General features: G+C 39.7%; 1 protein-coding gene across 7 annotated transcripts in view; it reads right to left on the bottom strand.

Annotated features, from left to right (window-relative positions):
• smoc1 (SPARC related modular calcium binding 1) overlaps window positions 1-22,550 on the bottom strand; it is a 59,507-nt gene that overhangs the window by 18,542 nt on the left and 18,415 nt on the right. For 4 of the 7 annotated variants that reach the window (XM_084915532.1, XM_084915534.1, XM_084915531.1 and 1 more), the window contains exons 2-9: window positions 18,700-18,862; window positions 17,866-17,937; window positions 15,845-15,963; window positions 15,541-15,640; window positions 12,640-12,690; window positions 12,091-12,138; window positions 9,242-9,334; window positions 8,773-8,853 (exon numbers count right to left, since the gene is read on the bottom strand). In XM_084915532.1, the coding sequence (XP_084771658.1) occupies window positions 8,773-8,853; window positions 9,242-9,334; window positions 12,091-12,138; window positions 12,640-12,690; window positions 15,541-15,640; window positions 15,845-15,963; window positions 17,866-17,937; window positions 18,700-18,862 (727 nt within the window). The remainder of the gene's footprint in view (window positions 1-8,772; window positions 8,854-9,241; window positions 9,335-12,090; window positions 12,139-12,639; window positions 12,691-15,540; window positions 15,641-15,844; window positions 15,964-17,865; window positions 17,938-18,699; window positions 18,863-22,550) is intronic. The other 3 variants (XM_084915536.1, XM_084915537.1, XM_084915538.1) reach the window with 3 other exon arrangements.

The raw sequence follows: 22,550 nt of genomic DNA, 5'->3' as shown, positions 1-22,550 counted from the left end.
ATCACCAATTTTCGACCACCCCAAAAGTAATGCCATTAGCAGCAAAGTTAAATTATGGTTTTACCCACCACAGTCTCACATGTTTCTGCTCAAAAACAGGCCTCAACCCTTGAGAGATGCTCCTGCAGCACCTTGTCTCAGTGGACATCAGTGGATGAAGAATGTATTTATATTCACATCCATTTAATCCATTGCTCACTCTTAAGCCACGTCCAACAGAGCTGCCTGCTGAGATGGTTACCAAGGTGATTAAGTGTGCTTTGGTCGCTGCAAATCCATTCTTCATTTTACATTCAAGTACGCTATGATGAAGCCTTAAGCAACAATAACAGAGCCACAGTGACTTTTCTTCAAGGTGGTGACATGTGGTGGTGTTTTCACATTAAGGGGCTGACTAGTGCCAAGACAGTGCCTGCAGTCTTAGCTTACTCAGCTTTTCCTACCAAAGAATAACAGCTGTATCACACAGCCCCTGCCTAATTCAGATCAGCATCAGAGAAGTTGAGCAGTGAAAACAGAAATTAGATTTCTGGTCTTTACATAATTTAAGACCATCCAATAAAAAGCGGGTTGTATTCAACCCCTTTACGTTAGCAACCACAATAGCAAATCAGTAGTTGTGAGCACTGCTCTGGGCATTTCAGAATCTGTTGCTGCTGATTTAAACATGTAGACATGGTGAAGTTGACCTGCTTAAGCCCAAACCAAGCATCAGAATGGAGAAGAAAGGTTATGTGAAATGTGAATGTAGCATGATTGTTGGTTCCAGACAGGCTGCTCTCAGCATTTCAGATCTACTGGGATTTTCCCACACAACCATCTCTAGGGTTTGGAGAGAATGGTGAGAAAAAGAGAAAATATCCAATGAGCTGCAGTCCTCTGGGAGAAAATGCCTTGTTAATATTAGAGGTTAAAGGAGAATGCCCAACCTGGTTCAAAATGATGGGACGGAAACAGTAACTCAAATAATGACTTGTCACAACAAAAGTATGGAGAAGAACATCTCTGAACACGCAACACATTGAACCTTTTAGTAGATTGGATGCTACACAGGCTACCCAAAAATCTAAAAAAAGAAGATTGAAAAAAAATTGCCTGGTCTGATGAGTATTGCTTTCGGCTGACCGTCATCTAAAATCCACAGACTTCCTGATTATTGCAGTTAACCGTGACCATACCTTTGTGAACACTCCAATCATTTCTTGGTTTCTTGTACCTAAATGGCCTCCACAGTCACCAGAGCTCATTCCAAGCCTTGGGGTTTTAGTGGATCAGGATGTGGTACGAATCATGCCAATATGTACCAAAATCTCTGAGTAACGTCCCCAGCAACTTGTACAATCAACATTAAAAACAATGAAAGCAGTACTGAAGGCTTTAAAAGGTCCAACCCATTACTAAGAAGTTGTACCTGACAGTATTGACAATAGCTTTGAAGTTTTTAAATTACACACATAATACCTTGTGTTACTCTTTTCTACATGGTTATAGACTCCCTCTACTCTTTCCTACACCTGTATTTCAAAAGCAAATATAATGATACTATCATGGTCTTTTTTCAAATTCACAATAACACAGAAACCAGTGTTCTGGCACCTTAGCAGGAAATAATAATAAAAATCACAGTGCTGATTTAAAGGCTGACATTTAAATCAGGATGCTGTGCTTAGAGTACAGAATATTATTGTCTGTTACAATGGCTGCCGTATCCATTTAGTCATAAAAACTTGTCTTTTTATGACTGAGACACATGACAGATCTACACTGGTCCCTGATCAATCACAGCTGCCATCTTTCACGAGATGCCTGATGTCACTGGATGGAAGTTCAGGAAAAGAGTGTAAACAGCCAATGGTAACCAGATAGTATTGCGATGCTGGCTGTCTTGTGTTTAAGAGTTCCACCTAGCTACTCCAGCAACATTATTCATCTTTTGCTTTGCGTTGTTTCCAGTTTTGCAAAGCTGAGCAGGGGGAAAAGTCTAAACAGCTGGTGGAGCACTCTGTACTCACGTCAGTCAACTTTACAGAAGTGACAGAATTGTTTTGAGTCTTCCACAATTTTTCCAAGATGCAAGTCTTTCTGTGACACTGACTGACTGACTGCTGTACACGATGCTCGCTTTCATCCCCAGCTTAAACAAGTGCCCTGCTTTGTCCGCATCAGGCAATAATCAAGCTGATATCATGAGCGCAAAACTGAGCTTCTCTTTATAGGTGGCGTTTTGAGAACACTGAGTCATGAAAAACCTAGCATGTCATTACTTCTGTTTCTTTTTGTTTTGGCAGTGACTGTGTGCAAAACACAATACTCTCTTATCACGATCCATGGTGAAGTTAATAAAGATGGAGATGATGGTGGTGGCGGGTTCAGCAGAAGGCCTGAGACCTAGCTGAGGAGAGTGGGAGGTGGGGAGGTCAGATTTCCTGAGCGTGGCTGCCAGCACAGAGCTAAACGTGTCCTTGCACTAAAGAACATTTTTTGTCCTGTAAGGACTCATACTCAAGTGTTCTTAGTGCTGTCCTCGCCAAGGTTCCTTCACATCCAAATTATTTAGCACTGTTTATTATACAGAGGTTATGCTGGCGCCAGGCACTAGGATTCCCAAAAGAAAATAGTTTTTGTACATATAAATGGAAAAAGGCTGGATGCTTGCAATGTAATCCTTTCAGTTTTGTGTGGACATGAAATTCAATCAACGTCGTCCAGGCCTGCCTTGGATATCTGCATTTCTGCTCTATTTATTTTTTGTTTTTGTTTCTTTTTCAATTTTATTTCCCTTCCTTCGACAGGAACTTAAAGACAAGAAACACAAAACCCTCAGAAAACAAATATTGTAGTTTGGAAAAAAAATGAAACCCACACAAGTGGAAGTCAGGAACAGTTGTAACAATGTGATCATTGTTGTTGTGATTTTCTTCAGGGCAAATTGATAATGAAGAAAAGATGGCTGTCTGCAGTATCTTTGATAACACGCTTGCCCCATTTTATACGTCTCACTTTGGCCATTGTTACTGAGGCTCCAGCCTTAGCAAAATAATTTTTAATCTCCTTTTTTTCTTTATTCCTATGCTTGTTGTGACCACCCTCACTTTCTCAGTCCTTTCCTCCACTCCTCTACATCTTTTTCTTTCTTTTTTTTTTACCCTGCTTCCCTCCATCCTAATTCCTCCGTCTTTAAACCTGCTCTCCCCCCTCCGATTGCTCTCTTTTTCACTTCACTTCAATGGCTTTCAGCTGTTGTGTAATCACTGCAACATTGTCTGCCTTCTCTGCAGTTAAGATGGCAGACATGTTAGTAATAGAGGAACTCTGTGAGGATGTATATAGGTGCATGTGTTTGTCTTTACAACACAACAAAAAGATTGAGATGATAGAGACTCATTAAAAAGATGGCGTAACTTTTGAATACATCAACCGAACAGCCGAAACCTGTTGCTGTGCACACTTATTGCCCTTTAAAGTTAAACAAGTGCATCCTGCCCTCATGCATGACATGTAAATGGGATTACAAGAAACAAGTCTTTTTAAGACTGCAAATGTTTAAACAAAATCATGCTCATTAATGACATGATCGCATTATATCCCTTCAGCATTTTGGTTTTTCTTTTGTTTGCTTCACCACAAGAGAGGAGTGGTGGTTTGTAAGTTTCTGCTTCTCTGTACACTTTTTAAAATGAGCTGCATGACAGAGCGCTTCCCCCTGCTTGCAACATTTGATCAACAGCACGTCAAAGTCTGGCAACACAGCAACTGTTTGAAAAATGGACCTTGCTTTGCTTTGCCTAAGCAAACACATTTCACTAGCACAATCTCCACATCGCTCTAAATCAGAATTATTGAGTGTCCAGAGACAAAGCCTGTAAATGAATAACGCAGTTTATGTGCGTGCGGGATGTCTGCTCCATTAGGACTCAGGTTATTCCACTTTGTATTTAAAAACAGGAAGGTTTAAATAAGGATTGTTATGCCAAATCTTCTCTGCTTAGAAATGATTTTATCCAGAAGTTAATAAAGCAGTTTGTCAGTATAAGGAGCCCTGCCAGCCTCTGCCCTTGTCCTAGAGTCAAGTGGAGAAATTGCCTGGTGGGTAGAGAGATTTATTCGCTGTCTCTTCCCTTTCGCGTGCCGAATTGCCCGAGTGAGTGAGTGTATGTGTATGAATATAATACAACAATATAACACCTTGCTAGTACCCATTTTGACAGCTTTTGCCTTTAGAACTGCCTTGATTATTTTTAATTTATTTTTGATCTGTGCTGACTGGACAGCGTCACAAAGTTGCTCCAGATTTGTGACCTGCACATCCATGATGTGTATCTCCTGTTCCACCATATGGAGTTGCTCTATTAGAATGACATCTGGTGACCGTGGAGGCCATTTTGAGTACAATGGACTCACTGTCATGTTCAAGAGACCAGTCTGAGATTATTTGATGTTTGTGACATGGTGTGTTATCCTGCTGGTGGCAGCTTTTGAAGATTAATAAACTGTGGTCATAAAGCTGTGGCATTTAAATGATCAGTTTGTACTAACGGGCCCCAAGTGTCTCAAGAAAATACTCCCCCACACCATCACACCATCACCACCACCCTGAAATGCTGATACAAGGCAGGATGGATCCATACTTTCACGTCTAGACTCATTACTTGACAGAAATGGTATCCAGTGTGGTCTTTTGCTGCTGTAGTCCCTCTGCTTCAAGGACTGATGTATTGTTTGTCCAGAGATGCTCTTTTGCATGCCTTGGTTGTAATGACTGTTTGAACTGATATATGACTGCAACAGTAACTCAACGCAGCAGGCCAATGTCATTGCTTCAGGTTGTTTTTGCCAGTTCTACATGGCTAAATACACTAACTTGTTGTTCATTTGATTGGCTGATTAGATATTTGGATTAACAAGCAGTAGAACAGAATGGCCAGTTAGTGTGTATTTGTGAAGATTATACAATATGTGAGTGGTTAGAACTTGAATTCTCAAGATTGTGGCCTTGAATGTTAATATTTATAGTATTTATAGTATTTTAAAGGTTTACTGGTGATTTTTTTTCTTGGTTAAATGATTATAAAAATTACAAAATTGCTAGAAACTTCTAAAGACAGAATGGATCCATGAATGAAGTATGAGAAAGGGCAGTGTTTGCAGTGAAGAAGAACTGGGATTTAAATCTTTTTAGGATTTTAATGTTTTCAAAACATGTTAAAAAGGAAGAAGGCAAAGCATCAAGGATATTAACAAAAGACAAACAATGGACTTTTTTTTACTAACCAATCAGAAGACACGCTGTAATTGCGTATGCTGGAGCTAACAAATTACAAATTAGTTATTTAATTTATTGATTTCCTTCTTGAGTTATCGCATTCACAAGATTTTCAGAAGACTTGACCTCTGACCTTAACCTTCAGGTTGATGCTACTGCAATTCAAATCCAGCTGAGATTTTTAGTAGATACACCTTTGGCATCAATTTGAAACCCTTATATCGCCTCGTTCTCCAGTTACAGCATTGACAAACATGGGCGTCAACGGCACCCACACCTCCAGCTAATGACAACGGCCCGAGAGCCTTTTACGGCTGATGGGTAAAAGTGATAATGTGTTTTTGTTCCTTTGTTGCCACAAAGTCTTGTAGCTAAAAGAATTTGTGACTGAGGGACGATCTTTACATTGTTGAGGTATTTTTTCCTGTTTTTTTTGGGGGGGGGGGGGGTTTGCAGATAAAATGCACATGCAAAATGTGACCTCTGCCTTAAAAAGTACCAGCAAACAATGCTACAGCTGCCACTGTTAATGGAAGAGATGCTATCGGAACCAACCTGCTATGCAATGAGGTAAAGTCACTACATTTAGAAGTCCTGCCCTCTCCTGTTAAGTTTATTTCACCCCTAAACTGAGAGTAGCTTTTTCACTTTTTCAATTGTAATATTACTAATACTTAAAGTAAAATATACTTATTTTACTTTATTGTATTTATTTCAGATTAGTTTTTACCTAATTAATTTTTCATACTGTATTATATGTAAGTTATATGCCCTTCTACATATTTCATATATGTTTGTTGTGAACTTTGAACTGCTATAACAAAGGAGTTTTCCCACCAAAACAAAATATATCTTACCTCTTCTTTATCTGAAATGTACAGTAAGCTACATGGACAATATAATCAACATGTGCAAATAATTGTGAATGCTGGTATCTCAAAGTACAATAAAAGTTTTTGTTTTTTTTTAAATAGGTAACATTGTAACATAAGAAATTATTTATATTGTGGATATTTTGTAACGTAACAAGTACTCTTAAAAGTAACATTACCCAGCACTGGTAACTAGCTCATTAAATTAAAGAATTACAAAAGAGCCAGTGCACTTAAGAATGTAAGCAGAAGAAGTGTACTGGTACAAGTTTTCAAGAACAAGGACGATGTGCAAAACTGTTGTAGCTATAGAGGGATAACGCTGAAGCTAGGTTAAGATGAGAATTCATGAGTATTGGTGAAAAAGTATAAAGAAGGTCAAAAGGAGTTACACAGTGTTCTTGCTGATCTAGAGAAAGCATATGATGCCAAGAGAATGGCAGAAAGGGTGGTGCTGGACATGTACTGCTGGACAGTAAGACAGCGGTGAGGTGTGGGGTGGGAATGACAGATGGGTTCAGAGTGGGGATGGGATTACACTGGGGATGACACTGCCTGACAGATGAGGTCAGGCAGGAATTTCCTTGACTATGATGTTATGATCTGTGGTGAGAGTAGGGAGCAGATGGAAGAGAGCCTGGAGAGGTGGAGGTATTCTCTGGAGAGAAGAGGAATGAAAGAAAGACAGGATACATGTGTGTGACTGAGAGGGAAACGGGTGAAAAAGTGAAGGAGACCATTTTAAATACCCGGGGTCAACCATCCAAAGCAACGGACACTGCACAAGAGAGGTGAAGAAGAGAGTGCAGGTGGCGTGGGTGGAGAAGAGTAGAGGGGGTGATTTGTGATAGAAGGATAGCATGAAGTGTAAAAGGGAAGGTTTACAAGATGGTAGTGAGACCTGCTATGATGTATTTGGAGATGGCAGCACTGACAAAAAGACAGGCAGAGCTGGAGAGGGCAGAGCTAAATATACGGGATGGACAAGATTAGAGAAGACAGACAAACTTAGCGAGGAACAGTTGAGATGGTTTGGATATGTGCAGACAGGAGGGATGGTAGATATATTGGACAAAGGATGTTTAATATGGAGCTGCCAGGCAGGAGGAAACCAGGAAGACCACAGAGAAGAGATTCATGGATGAAGTGAAGGAGGATATGAAAAGGGCTGGTGTGGCAGAGGAGGATGGTTGGGATAGAATGAGATGGAAGCAGACGATCAGCTGTGGTGACCCCTAAAGGGAGCAGCCAAAAGAAGAAGAGGTTTAAGTACACTTCCTCCAGTAACTGTTATTTGCTTTCCAACTTTAAATTAGGCACAGGCACACAATCTCCTTTGACAACACACAGAAACACACACGCGGTTTGCAATCACATGCAGATGTAGAGACACACACACACACACATCGCTCATGCCTCAAATGTGATGACATCTCCCCCTCACTCGGCCTTGTCGCTTGTCCTTTGAGGACACCGGATGCTAATTTGAAACAGGAAGCTGGTGTTTCCACAGAAGTTTCAAAGAGCTGTCACAGCGAATACCTCTTAGATAAAATACACCCCTCAATGCTGACCACAGTTTCCCCTGCCACATCACCATCATTCATAATCCCAGGAAACCCCAAGGTACAATCAAATATTTGTATGCCTCATTGTTTGCAGCGTAGCATGTAAAATCAGATTTTGTGGTAAATGGCAGACAAAAAGCTTTAGGATGAAAGAAGAGTTGTGAGATTACATCAACAATATTTAGATGCAAAATACTGATGTGTGCGAGAAGACAGGCAGACAAACTACTGGTGAGATGTGGTGAATTTTTTCTTTTTTCCTTTCAGTATTTTAACAGCAAAAACTACGGGGCTTACAAGTCTGCAAGCTTCCACATCAGTTTTCATGGGTATTTGATTTTCTGAAAGTCTGATTAAATCATAAATGCTTTTTTAAACACTCGTGGAAACATTATAGCTCAACACAAACACAGTAGGTGCCTGATTTGCACTTTTCCCCCACTTTTTCCATCTTTAGGAGATACAGTCTGAATGAAAGATTTATTATTGAAGAAAATAGACTGTTTTTAGACTTTTGAAGATTTACATCAACCCATATATATCAGCTAACCAATATATCCATCTACTCCTAATACACATATGCTCACACAGGCCACACTTCATTCACTCCTCGACTTGGTACAGCCATCAAACCGCCCAGAGTTTAGTGGACACGTCAAGGCGTAATTAAAAAGGAGACAGAGAAAGCTAAACAAATTACACCAAAGGAATGAAACCACAAAACATAACCCTGGCAGTGTAGGTCTGTCTTCAAGTTAAAACAGATTACATTTCATGGCAAGCTGGTGGTTTTGAAACTGGTTACACTGGAGCCACGTTTATATATACTTTGTTTAGGGTTCTAGCAACTTCTCTGATACAGCTTTCATATCTTCCAAAGGTCAGTATGGCTAATTATTTAGCCTGAGTATGTAAAAAGTGTGGCAGAGAAGAGCTGAGTTTATCAGCATCCAACAATGCTATATTTTAAGGGCTTCACGCACACAAACTTGCAAATTACTGCATACCCTTAATGCCTTTATTTTAGAGTATATGTGTAGAATAAGCAGAACAATTTTCTTTCACTCACCTGGTTTCCTGGAAGAGGAGCTGTTCTTCTTGTTCTCCTTGTAAACCAGCTGTTTTATCCATAGTGTTGGAGCAGTTATCTCTGCAGCGACAGAATGACAAGTTCTAGACAAATAGCTTTCACACATTTAGGTGATCTCGAGAAACTTTTACACACAGCCGTGTTTTATTTAACCTCACCAGTAGCTACTTATTTGAAAAGCAACATGCACAGCCAAGCTTTGCCCACAAAACCAAAGCTAAAATTGCATCCAAGATCCCAGTTTTTCCAAAAATATCAAATGTATCATTTGGTATTTTTAACATCTGGCCTTTTCCATTTGATGTAATGGTGCATTCTTAAGACATGGGATGTAAGCACACAAAGGAGCAATGCTGTCAGCTGCCTTTAAACCCATGAGTCATTATAAATATACCGTATGCACACTAATTATCTAAGCGACTGTGGAGGAGTTATTGAGGAGGCTTACCATCACCCTCAGGGGGGACATGAGTCTCCATGGTGGGTGTGGGCTTGGAGCCATCATCTGGGTTAAGGGTGAGAAAGAAACGGAAAGAGACTACTATTATTGAGGTTAATACAATCTACTCTCCAGAACTGTTGAATGGTTGGGATTTGCACATGGCCCGGCCAAGACAGACAGACAGACTGAATAATATAGAAAGGAGAGAGAGTGAGAGACAAACACCCACATGTGGTCCTGCACACATGCATCAATAAATCATCCTCACACCAACATGATCAGCTGCACATTTAGCACACTTACTCACACTCGCAGTGTAAACCACACACCCAGACACTCACACGAGGAGGACACCGCTCCTCAGGACCTGCACAAATGCAGTGCAGATGTAGCATCAGAAAGCTGCATCCACAGTTAATGCAAAGAGGTGAAACTGTCTGTGTCATCATTCTTAATTGTCAAATTATGTTGTAATGTATCGCTAGGATGCCAAGTAGGTCAACTGGTTAGTCCGCCCAAAAATGTTTGTTTTTGGTGAGATCTCAAGTTCCTTGAATGCATTAAAATTTGGAAATAATATACTCATGGATGTCCAGGGAATTTACCAAAGTGAATTCGGTGATGGTCTCATCGTTAGTTTACAATCACGTCACGCTGGAAAATTACTCCTTCACACCTTGGTTAAGTAGAAGGATATATAACAAAACCAGTTTAAAATGGAATCACACGAGTTTTTACAAAAATAATACGAGGTCATTTATTCTCCCAAGCAGATATGCATCACTCAAGCATCATCCTCGGGGCAAACTTTTATGTCTTCAAAACACATGAAGTACTAGATAATTAACTGTCTCGGACACTAAAATAAAAAACACTAATAAGCCACAGAAGAATCTTATTAAGCAATATTTTCCTCTTTTTTCCTTTCTTAAAATATGCCAGTGTAGAAGGAGACTTAAAAGATGTCGTGACTCCCTTGTGTTTGGCAGATGCAATTATGCAGCTCACTTTAACTACTAACCAAAACTACAAGTAATAAAATTGAAGATCCCAGTATAAACGTTTATTCTTATTCATTACAGTTAAACACTGGTAAAATATTTGTGTCTCTGCTCCCACACTGAGGGCCAAATAAACTGCTGTCTTCAGTTTTCTTGGTAAATTATTAACTAAATATTTGACTTTCCTCTCTTAAACGCAGTAAATTCTGGCAATGCTAAAGTTCATATGGGTATAACAAAAATACAATACTTTAACTGTTAAGCAAAAACTAGAAACATTTCAAGTCCGTTTTTTTACATTTATAGATGTGATTATAAAGTTTTGCAACTCTGCCTATTAAAGATTCAAGAATGCTTTCTGGAAGTCCCCCTGTGTTATCACCTGAAGACTTTTGAGTTTGCTATGTAGCCCACAATCCCACACTGTTTCAAAGTGGCAGGTGAGCAAAGCTTTTATTGGCGAGGTGAAAATACTCCTGCATTTCAATTCACTGTGAGCATGTGCACAGTGCACACCTAATCTTTTCCCTCTGTGCAATATAGTAGACCTCCATGCTGTCAGTCAGATCCTATCAAGGCAAATTCAAACCCTGTGAACGATGAGCATGGTCGTGGCTGTCATTTGCTGCCTTTGGATGGGAATTTCTATCAAAAACTGCTGTTTGGTCTCAGGAACCAGAGCCCCAGCTCTCATTCTCCACTATACTCTGCAGTGACGTAGAAGTTGATAGTTTGCTCCCTACAAAAGTCTAAAGTCCATGTTTATATACCCCTTGCAGTTAGAGTAGAACTGATTTCTAAAAACTGCAGCTGCATTGAAAGTAACCCAGGGGCGCCAAAGGGGGTGACCTTGTAGGGAAAACTGGTAAAATTTAAAGTAGCTAAGCTTTTAGGTAGAGTTGCAAAACTTTAAAGGATCTCATGTAATGCTGTGAATTGAACTGCCTAGAATACTCACCCACATGCGGTATTGTAGCATCTGGAAAATTCCTTGGGAAATAATTCAATCAAAAGCAAACAACAGAGAAACTTTGATTGGAGATAAACACTAATGTTAAGTTCTTAAATCAGATGACATGTCAGTAATGTTAAAGAACCTGAGGTCAAACTGACCTATTCAGGTTGAACTGTAAATAAAATGCAGTAGTCACTGGGTCGGTCTTGGTGTAAACCCAGGTGAAACAAAGAATGAGCAGCAGCGTTTTTGTTTTGTTTATTACATATCTCTCTTAATTTACCATATATGAGACGTCTATGTGTAAACCCTGCTAGAGTGTGATAAGCATGTCAAAATAACCTGTAACTTACTGCAATTGTCAAGTGGTGTGAAACGGCATCGGCAGAGAAGCTTTGAGAGACTGTCCGCGTTTTCTGAGTTTAAAGAAATTCTTTAAGATCTGTTTTCTGTGAGATTTCTGAAGCAAAGACCGATTTTTAGAGGCTCAGTAGAAAGTCTCCTCAGTGTTTCTTTAATTTCTTGAATTAATTCTTTAATGTTCCATATTTTATCATTCCTGAAGGGTGGGGGAAAAAAGCATAACTTGAGCAAAACCAGTCAAGATTTTGTACAGATTTGTCAAAACTGCTATGGTTAAAGATGAACTGTCACTTGAGGGATGCATTAGACAGTGGTGCATATATTTGAGATCTTTATAATAAATTCAGCATCATTTATAAAAGGAGGAAAACATCTCTTGGTGTTGTTTTTAGCTTCCCTTTAAATTTAACAGTGAAGGCCAGTACGTGTAAGTTTGTGTTCTTCACAAATGTTGACTTTGCATGGATCACATGGAGTAAAATCAGGTCAAAACACTTTTAGGGTACATGCACACATAACAGCAGATCACAACTCACCTTTTCTATCCGTGTTTGGTGGCCCTGGTGGCTTATCAGTTACTGACCCTGTGAAGAGGAAGAAACACAGTGTAAACCAAAGACTAGACAGTAACAGCCAGTAAAGTTAAATTTAAAGGATTTGTCTTCAAAACTGTTTTTTGAGCTGGTAAAATAAAAAAAAATTAACCACCTTACAGCAAGTAAATATGTTTTTATTTCTTTTAAAACAGTCGACGCAGGAAACATCAGAAAAACCAGCACTCCTACTGATTACCCAATCCACTGGTGTCTCTTCCTTTGGTTAGGTGGACGAGTACATATTGTTAGTACTATGCATAATTTTAATACAGACCAACGCAAAACTGAATGATCTGCTTCATCTGTGGAAATTAAACATGAAAGATTCCAAGTTCTAAATGTCATTCTTGTTTGGTGCATGCAAGTATTTGGTGTCATGCGTGGCTGCACGGAGGGCAGGGCAAAATTAAACGGTGCAACCAATTACAGTAGAAAAGAAAAATGGGAGATTCTTTTTTAAGTTAAAGCAACTAGAAGGAAATTTACTACCTGACAATCCACTTGTCCCAGCATGAGTTCCCATAAATTCACGGAAGTTTCCTGCAAATGTATGCGAGATGATTGATTTGGGTCACAGTAGACAGGCGCATCTGAGCATGTCAAAGGTTATTTGATTGGGAAGGTATAGTAAGGGGCAGATGAGCTGGGCATGTACTGTTAAACTTTAGTATCCGGAGACACCAGTGGGTTTATTGTGCCCAGATTCAGGCACCAGTGTCATACATACCTTTGCAAGAAACAATGAAGATATCGGATCTTATGCAGGACAGAAAGGAGACAGGTAGAAATTGTGTTGTGCAATAAACTACATTTCAGGATTTTAAAAAGAGTGTATTTAAACACGATTACACGAGAATGCACTTTCATGCAGTGTAACTGCTTTTAATTAATCTGTTATCTAGACTCAAGTGTCAACTTTATTAGTACAACTTGCTGGTATCTACAGACTGTGAAGCCATTTGAGTGCATTGTCATGTTCAAGAAACCAGTTCAAGATGATTTGAGCTCTGATTAGCTCACATTAATGCTTTGGAAGCAGCCATCAGGAGATGGTTAGACTGTGGCCATAAGGGGATTTATATGGTCAGCAAAAATAATTAAGAGAGGGTGTGGCATTTAAACTATGCTCAGTTGGTACCAAGGGGCCTAAAGTGAGCCAACAAAATATCCCGAGCACCCTTACACAAATAGGGAAGAAGGACTCAAGCTTTTATGTTGTTTAGACCAAATTCTGACCCTATTATCTAAATGTCGAAGCAGAAATCAAGCAACACTTTTCCAATCTTCTGTATGAATTACAGTCTGTTTCCTATCTTTCCAGGCTGACAGGAATGGCACCGAGTGTGGGCTTCTGCTGCTGTGGCACATTTGCTCCAAGGTTAAAGGTGCTGTACATTCAGAGATGTTCTTCTGCATACCTTTGCTGTAACAGCAGGTTATCTGAATTACTGCTTTCTTATCAGCTTGAAGCGGTCTGGTCATTCTCTTCTGACCTCTGGCATCAACAAAGCCCAGAGAATTGCCACTGAGTGGATATTTGTTCTTTTTCAGACTATTACCTGTAAAGCCAAGAGATGGTTGTTCCAGTTTCAGAAATCCTCAGACTAGCCCATCTGGCACAAACAAAATCACCTTTCTGCTTAATTCTGATGCTCCTTTTTAACATCAGCCAGTCATTTTGACCATGACTACACACCTAAATACACTGAATTGTTACCATGTGAGTATACTGTATATCTAACAAAATGGCCAATCAGTGTATTTTGTATTTTTGGATTGTCAGAATGTCGTAGTTAAAGATATCATCCAAACTGACATCTTCACATTGCTTATTTTGTCAAACCAATCATCCAGAGCAGATTTATGTCATATATGAACAGTAAAGCTCCAAATTCTCTACGTTAAGGAACAGAACAAGCAAATATGATTTGGTGCAGCTCTGTTTTGGAGCAAATTCATTTTTTGCACCAAAATAAATTCATTTCAGTCTAATGTCTCTCCCTGAGTTGGCTTACAGGGGTGAAGTAAAAATGTTTTGCAAACATTGCAAAGTGATGATGTTTGAGGAAACAGAGCCTCACGGAAAAAAGCACAAAGAATTGTCTGCAGCGTTAAACACAGAAAAGTCACAAAACTTTCAGGACCACATGTTTTGTGTGGCTGCACAAATTAATTTGCTGTCACTTTCTGTTGTGAAGGGTGAACTGAAAAATTAAGTATATGCGCCATTAAAAAACACATCTGGTGCAGAGAACAATAGAGCAAAAAAATTATAATTAGAGCTACTTTGTCATAGCATACCTTCATATATTGGAAAATCAGTAAGGTGAGGTTTTATTGTTGTAACGGGTGGATGGAAGTATGATCAATTTGTGAAGTTTTCTTCAAAGCATCAAACAGAAAAATGTGGCACAAGTTAGAGAGACAGAAAAGAGAAAACACAGCAGATTAGGCAGATAGAGCTCGATCAAGGAACTGAAGAGAAAAAGAAAAGGGGAGGTTTGGTTGGGGGTGCTTTGTCTGCTGAGCAGTTTCAGAGGGGCATGCGACCACTTTCACCGCACTTTCCACACAAAATTTGCACCATATGCTCTAGTGGCTTTGCAATCCAGCTCTGGCAAAGATCTCTGTGTATTATCTTCTGAGAGAAAATGATGGTGATTATCATAAAGTGTTCCCATCCAGGATGAGTGTGCAGAGCCCCGTTTGCTCTCTCTCCTCCAGCCTGCTGAGAGCACTTAGAGGAGGGGGGAGAGTTTGAGTGCCGAGAGGCCCCTGCATGTATGGCCATTAGCCTTCTCGTTGACCTTGCACCTGCTGTAAGCCACATGACATTTAATACACGTGCCCATAGAATGGCTCGACATTTACAGACAGACCTTTTGTAACTGTCATCCAAATGCTGTGTTCACTCTTTATCCTCCATCAGGACTGGCAGGCTTCCTGAACATCATTTATAAGTTTAACTCTACCTCTGTGTCCAGTAGTATCCTAAAATTATATAAAGCCTTTGAAAAAGAATTATTGCCAGATGTTTTTTAAATTATGAAAACTAGTTCACTTCCTAAAATGATTGACTGGCCCCAAACCCCAGCGACTTGGCTTCCAAGCACGCTTGCCTGCAAGATCCAGCAAACATAGCCACCACTATCATGTCTAAAAGCTTATTTTTCTGTTTTTCATACCGACAAGGAATTGTCAGGAAACATCCAACCAACTCGGATGCTTTGGTCATGCAGACTGTTAAAAATGACTCCGAAGTAGAGCTGTTCAGGTAACATAAATAATTAACCATCACTCGTATGTGCGGTAATACAGCAGATGTTTTAAGATGATTTGGAAAAGCTCCTCATCAACAGGTTACCAATTTGATTCCCCCCTATTTAGTACCTGAACACACTGGGGTCCTGTTGTGCACAGAGGAGCCACTCACTGGCTTGCCATCACTGGTAACACACCAGCAGTAACCGGTCAGAGTATGGCACTGGACCTGCAGAGGCAAGACACATGGAAGAGGTAAAACACATGAGAGTGTAAATAAAGAACAGGGGGTGGACCTTTCTGTCAGTGAAGAAAAAGCTCAATTTTGGGGTGATCTGAAGAGGGGGGTACACATGAGACTAATGGAAAGAGAAAGATGACGCATGAAAGATTTAAAAGGGAAGGAAAAAGCCGCGGATGATCGGATACGGACCTGGGCAAATGTTCCATCTTCATTGCATTCTGGGATGAACATGGACTCTGAAGACTGAGGTCTTCTGGCTTGCTCCAGAGCCTGGTTCCTCTCAACACGACACTTGGACTGTCCTGCATCTGAAACGTATTGGAAGGACCTTCTGTTCTCAAACACTGCATACAAACCTCCAGCACTGTTTTTATGTACTGAAGACACGTTCTGTGCCAGTAACACTCTGCTCACACCTGTAAATACAGACACAGTTTACTGCCGTGCCTTGCTCAAAGGCATGTTTTGATAGGATGGGAAAACAAACATCATTTTATAACTTTCTTCTCAGTTTTGATTTTTAATCTGACCCTTAAAGCACTTCATCAAACTTTCAGCGTGTGGTTTTTCACAAATCTGGAAAAAAAAAAAAAAGGTACAACCATAATAATTTTAAAACCTGCAGGTAGCTCAACTCTAGAGGAGGCAGAGACTTTTTAACAGTCTTCAAAAATACTAAAACAACACATTCCTTAACACTGACCACTGCTAGTGCCAGATGTAGGCTATGGACACTTCATTGTTAGTGCTGAGGAGTGCGTCATGTACTCTACATGGATATTTGGAAATGTCAGTGGAAACTGTTCGTGCAGCACCGATGAGCTTGTCCTGCTCTCGGGGCACAGAGATGGAGGTGGCTTTAAAGGTCAGAGAATGAAGTGGGCTTCACACCAGCTGTTCACTGGTTCAAACTCCCGTCAGCGACTACTGTTTTTATTGCACTCAAAAATCCTGTGGACCTGAGTTCATGTTCAACCGTTCATGCATACACAGTCACACCAGGGAGCTGACCAGTCGACCACAGTCCTCCACTTTTGACAAATATTTTTCCTGGATAAATAAAAGTTTGAAAAAGTCATCTCTGGACCTGAGTAGAGACAGACATGATGTCTCCTTTAAGTGTAAAAGACTGACAGGGCCAAAATAGGGTGGTGATGTCACTGAGGAGGACAGCCATGCATGAATTCATAAATGAGACTTGTATTGTAGAGAAAATGCAGATAGAATATTGTAGTGAGAGACATAAAAGCAACCCCAAAATCTAACCTGAATACGTCTGATTTATGTAAATGTAAAAAGAAAGTCGAGCCCAGCAGTCGTTTGCAGGTTGTCGTCTCGTGTTTGTTAGCTGTAACAAAGCCGAAACACAGCGTATGCACACAGACAAATGTCCCTTTGAGAGACTGAATGATGACCTCATCATGTGTTGATTTTAAAGCTAAATAATGAATAAGCAGGTCTGCCGGTTGAATCAGCCACAGCTTTGTGCTTGTTGTTGTTTGCGGTTGTTTGTTGTACTTGTTAGCAATTTAGAAGCCTCGTATTCAAATTAATCTGTTGTGTTTAATCTGAATCTCACGCACATTTCAACCAGACTTTGCCTGGCTTTGTCGTTGTAAACAAGGATTGGTTCACGAACTGCCTGCCTAAATAAAGCAGCATTTTCATTACAACAGAACAGGCCTGCTGCATCTGCAAAGACTGCGTGAGCTTTGCCCAGCTTTCCTTCCCTTGGCACAACACTGGTATTATGAAACAAAGCCACATATTACCACACAAAGGGAGTCAGATTCACTCCAAAAATGGATTTAGTCGTACTGCTGTTTTTCTAATGGATAGAAGGGGTCTGGAAAAAAGGGGGCTACAATGCCCGGTTCCAATCTTGACTTTAGACCTATCAATCTCTGCTGTTGCTGGGTGGCTGGCATCCAGAGACTGAGGAAGTGTGTGAGCCTGGTCTGTAAAAACTTACATGGCTACACAGAGGCAAATGAAAGACATCTTCTCATTTAGTTCCACTTTTCCCAGACTTTGAGTTGTGGCCACAGGCTGCAGTTACTTAAATATGCTATTTAAGATTCTAATAAATTAATTTTATTGCTTTTTTTCATTTTTATTTTATTGCTTTTTTAGTGGCCATATTAGGTTATGATGAATTCTAAAACTGCATTTTAGGTTGTGTGCAGTGTTTAAGGTGTCACAGTTCTTACCTTTGAGCTCCACGTCTCTCCCTTCAGATGTGGCAGTTGGTGCTAGAGCCACTGGCAACACCCAGTTTTTACCTGAATGACAAAAAGGTCACAGAGTCTGTGTGGTTTTGGCTGTTGATGCTCTTTTTTGTACTCTTTCAGGTACTATTTAGAGTCGAGTACAATACAAAATCTCTGCACACCTAATTGAGCAACAGGTGTGACAAGGAAAACTTAAATAAACATAAACAGAACTCCCACACTCTTTTGAAATTAAACTCAATTAGAATATTTCAAAGTATCAAAAATCTAAAAGTACAAATCCAGCTGTATTGTTTTGACATTTCAGACCAATGCAAACTATCTACCATGACAATGCTATAGTACACGATGTGTTTTTAGGGTGATTTTCTTTTTGATCCATTTCCTCTCCAACCCTAGATACAGATTCAGAAAATGAGCAAAGCATCAGTATAGGTAGGCCAAGTTAACCTCAACTGCAATCCCACAGGTCAGCTAATCTTAGTACAGAGTCAGTTCTTTTATCCAACCTAAAGTTGCTATGCATCTGCAAGCTGCTTTGCAACCAACCTTCATCCCAACACGTCTCATTAGTGCTGTGTCTGACTTATTATTGTACCTGTTGTGTATGTAAATGCATGTATGACTTTTACTGATAGCTGTGAGAAATGTGAGAAATGAATTGTGTAAACACAGACATCAGGAAAACATTCATGTAAACACTTTTTACATTTATAAAAAAAAACAGATGAATCCTACATCTCAATTTTCTTGAATGCACCCTGAAAATAGCTCCGTGTATCTGCACAAAGTTGACCAGAGTTTAGCTCTCACCTCGACACCGGCCTCTGTGTGCTAATGTGAGTGTCTTATCTTTGCAGCGCGCCTTCTGCAATTCACAGTTGCTATCATAGCTCCGCCCGTCTGAACCACACACCGGCTTCCCCGTCCGTGAGCAGGTGATCCCACAGTCCCTGTCTCTGTCTCCAATCAGCCACTGCAACAACAAATACAGCAACATGTTAACATAACACTGGTGCAATACACATTTAACTCACTTCAGATTTTATATAACGGGACAGACACATTTTTTGGTCATCCCTTGAAAAATTGGTTTGTTCTTACTTTTTGGCGTCTTCTCTTTCTAGCTCCCCTATGTCTGAACAAAGGCAGCATTCAGCTGAATCTGAGGTTATGCCAAACTAATGTACAAATTGGACTCACAGGTCACTTGCCTATTTTGCTCAAAACATTTCTGTTTTTCTCAAACACTTGTCAGCTGCTGCCTTGCTTTTTTTTTTTTTAGGCCGACGTGACAAGATTGTTTTGCACTGAAGCTTGACCTAGAGGCTAATTTATGTAATTGATCTTTGACTGAAGACAGGTTCAACCTTGATTAAGTTTCAAAGTAGCCAAACCACACTCTCCAATAGGAATCTTTCTTCCCCTCTCCCAAGATCACTCATGATCTATTAGTGAGTCAATTATACTGTACTGTTGGAACACGGCCTTCTTTCTGACAGCAGTAATGGTCCTTGGCATTACAGCTGCCTCAGATATATTTAAGCTCTAAAGGATTTCAGGGAGTACAAACTTTGCCAGAAAGATGGAGTTTTGTGTTAGTGAGTGGAGAGAGTAGGTGTGTACTGAGCAGCAACAGAGTCCTCTGCTATGAGAAGTGTCCCAGTTGTGTACCTGAGCCAACTCTTGTTGAAATTATTTTCAGTATTCCAACATGAAAACACAAGAAGCAACTGTGTCATCTCGCTAGTGATGATTATGCTTTTTTTTAAAAATTCTAAACATGTTTTATAAAAGGTAAAAAAAACAAAAAGAAAATAAAAATATCCTGCAGATTAAAACTTTTATCAAATGTGTTTCATACCCAAGGTCTCAAAAGTGACTAGAAGAGATCTAGTTGAATCCAACAGAGCATCAAGAGCAGGTACTTTACCAAAAAAAGACACTTTTCCAACCTTCACTTGCCAACTCATATCAGACAATCTGAGGCCATTTGCGAAGTGATCTACATTGAGCTTTCATGCTTCTCTCATTGTAACCCCCACCCCCCACCCCCTCCTGGCCCCAGCCTCCAACTTCAAAACTTTTTTTTTTTTATTATTTTGAAAAACATTAAAAAATGTTGCTTGGAGACAGATTTTCTCTGAACGTCTAATCAGAAAGACATGAGCAAATGGTACATTGTAACTAGGCCAAATTTCTGATGTCATGAATGAGCTGGTAGACAACTGGATCTCATATACACACCAGACGTTTTCATCAAACATGCTCTAAACTCCTCTGTGGCTTTGAATTAGTGTTAATCTTGTTATCAAGGAGTGAGAACCCAACACAATCATCATCTCTGAAGTCTGTAACTTTCTGTTTATTCTGCCTTTAAAAAACAAGAAACTGCCAGTACAATCAGACTTGAAATATTTTCTATTGACAACAGCTTCCTAGGAATTTTGACTTATGTATACCTTAACCTTAATCTATTCTAGATGGCCTGTATTTGTATAGCGCTTTACTAGTCCCTAAGGACCCCAAAGCGCTTTACACATCCAGTCATCCACCCATTCACACACACATTCACACACTGGTGATGGCAAGCTACATTGTAGCCACAGCCGCCCTGGGGCGCACTGACAGAGGCGAGGCTGCCGGACACTGGCACCACCGGGACCTCTGACCACCACCAGTAGGCAACAGGTGAAGTGTCTTGCCCACGGACACAACAACCGACACTGTCCAAGCCGGGGCTCAAACCGGAAACCTTCCGATTACAAGGCGAACTCCCAACTCTTGAGCCACGATCGCCCCTAGATCGCCCTCTAGAGGTCATTTTAGTATACACTAAAGTCTACACTAAAATAATTTTTCACGTGATGTACATCTCATTTCTTTATATTTTGTAAGGGAAATGGGAAAGATGCAGCAATTTACTAATGCATATTGGAAATTCAGTAAACAGCAGATGCATCAACGGATTAATTGTGTCATCTCACTAGTGATGATTAAGCAATTTTTTTTAAATTTTAAACACAAAGCCAAGGTATGTAGTCATGCCAGCAGCTCTGTAAACCCATTTTTTGCTGGAAGTAGTTGGTTTTTTTTTTTAATTTTATTTTACTTGTCCACATTGAGTCCACTTGGGGGACGCATACTTAGCTGGTGCACTTAATGTATTTTAACTGTGCAGACACGTTTGCAAAGCAAAGCTTGGAATGCCATTAGGTTTGCATGTTATAGACCACAGTTTGTGACCTTATTGTGGTACTTGACAAAAAAGGGGTATAAATGAGATATTATAGTAAATCCCGGGGAATAATTAATGTCCATGCAAACTATTGCAATCAATCAGTTTGCTGTGATGGTTAAAAAATAGGCATCCCTTGACACATGCTGGTAAAACCTGAAGCATGACTTCAGCCACAGTGGCAAAATACTCTTGCTACTTGAATTTTATATTCTTTGTCATATTCTGGCTGATATTTCGTTCTCTTTAGTGACCTGGAAAGAAAACGGGATTTTAACTTGTTATAACCTGCAGCACAAAGCCAAAACGCGGTGAGTAAAATGAGACGCAGGTCAGAAAATCATCCATTTGCAGTCTCTGTGGTTTTTTTACTTTACAAATACCAAACGATCGTTGCCAGCGCTGACAGCTGTGACGGTCAAAAACATTAATTTTTTAAATCTCAGCATTTGAATCCAAAACTGAGTCCCAAATTCAAAAAGTAAATTATCTGCCAAGTGGTGATTTAATATCACCAGTGTCCAATGCAAATGAACTAGTTTCAAGACTACATGGCTCTTTTTTTTTTTTTTATAATAGTGACGACTATTGAGTTTTTCTGGCTTTTTCTTTTACAATCATTTTACTCCACTGCAAAGTATGTAACGGTGCACAAAAAATCAGCTTTTATTACTAAATGTGACATTAATTAGATTGTTTGGACATTTTTTTAGACTTACTATCATGGAAATAATCCTACATTTAGATACTTCATTATCTGCAAAGATAACTGGATTTTTCTTGAAATATAAAAAGATACTCGACATTATTAGCTAGATAAATCAGAAGCCAAAGTAAATGTCCTGAAACTGGAAGGTAACAGATTTAACCCCTCAAAAACATTGTCTTGTATTGAACATCTGAACAAAGGCAGAAATGTTAAGTTTAATGTTGATTCTTCCCATATAGAAGAACCTTAATACGACAAGGTAAAGTAAAATTCAAACAAAGGGATTAATACTTTGGCGAGACACAAATACAGCTTGCCATGCTGTAAAAATATCCCTAAAACAAGACAGAGAGTTTAACCTGATTCCAGGCTTGGCACTGAACCGTCACAGAGAAGCTCTTGTCAGATAGTGCAGAGTAAAACTAAATCATGACGTACCTCTTTAGGAGAACGTACAGACAGGGAGAAAAACGTGGCACATCATTCCAAGTTTTAACTTGCGTGTCTTCCTCTTGGCTTTGGTCAAGGACAGCAATTATTCAGTAATTGGAAAAAAGCATGTATCTGCATTATATCACGTTTTTTCCCAGACTAACCAGACATATGACTATTATTCATTATCCAGGTAGAGAGCGACCATGTCAACTTTCTTTTTTAAGCATTAGCAGAGGAGAGAGCAGTTACTTGTTTCTTCCACAGGAGAAATGATTAAAAATA

This window comes from Perissodus microlepis, chromosome 19, assembly GCF_051167445.1.
Source record: "Perissodus microlepis isolate ML-2025 ecotype Zambia chromosome 19, ASM5116744v1, whole genome shotgun sequence".
NCBI classification, from domain to species: domain Eukaryota; kingdom Metazoa; phylum Chordata; class Actinopteri; order Cichliformes; family Cichlidae; genus Perissodus; species Perissodus microlepis.
Note: the sequence above shows the minus strand (reverse complement) of the source record. Positions and strands in the feature narration are given on the sequence as shown.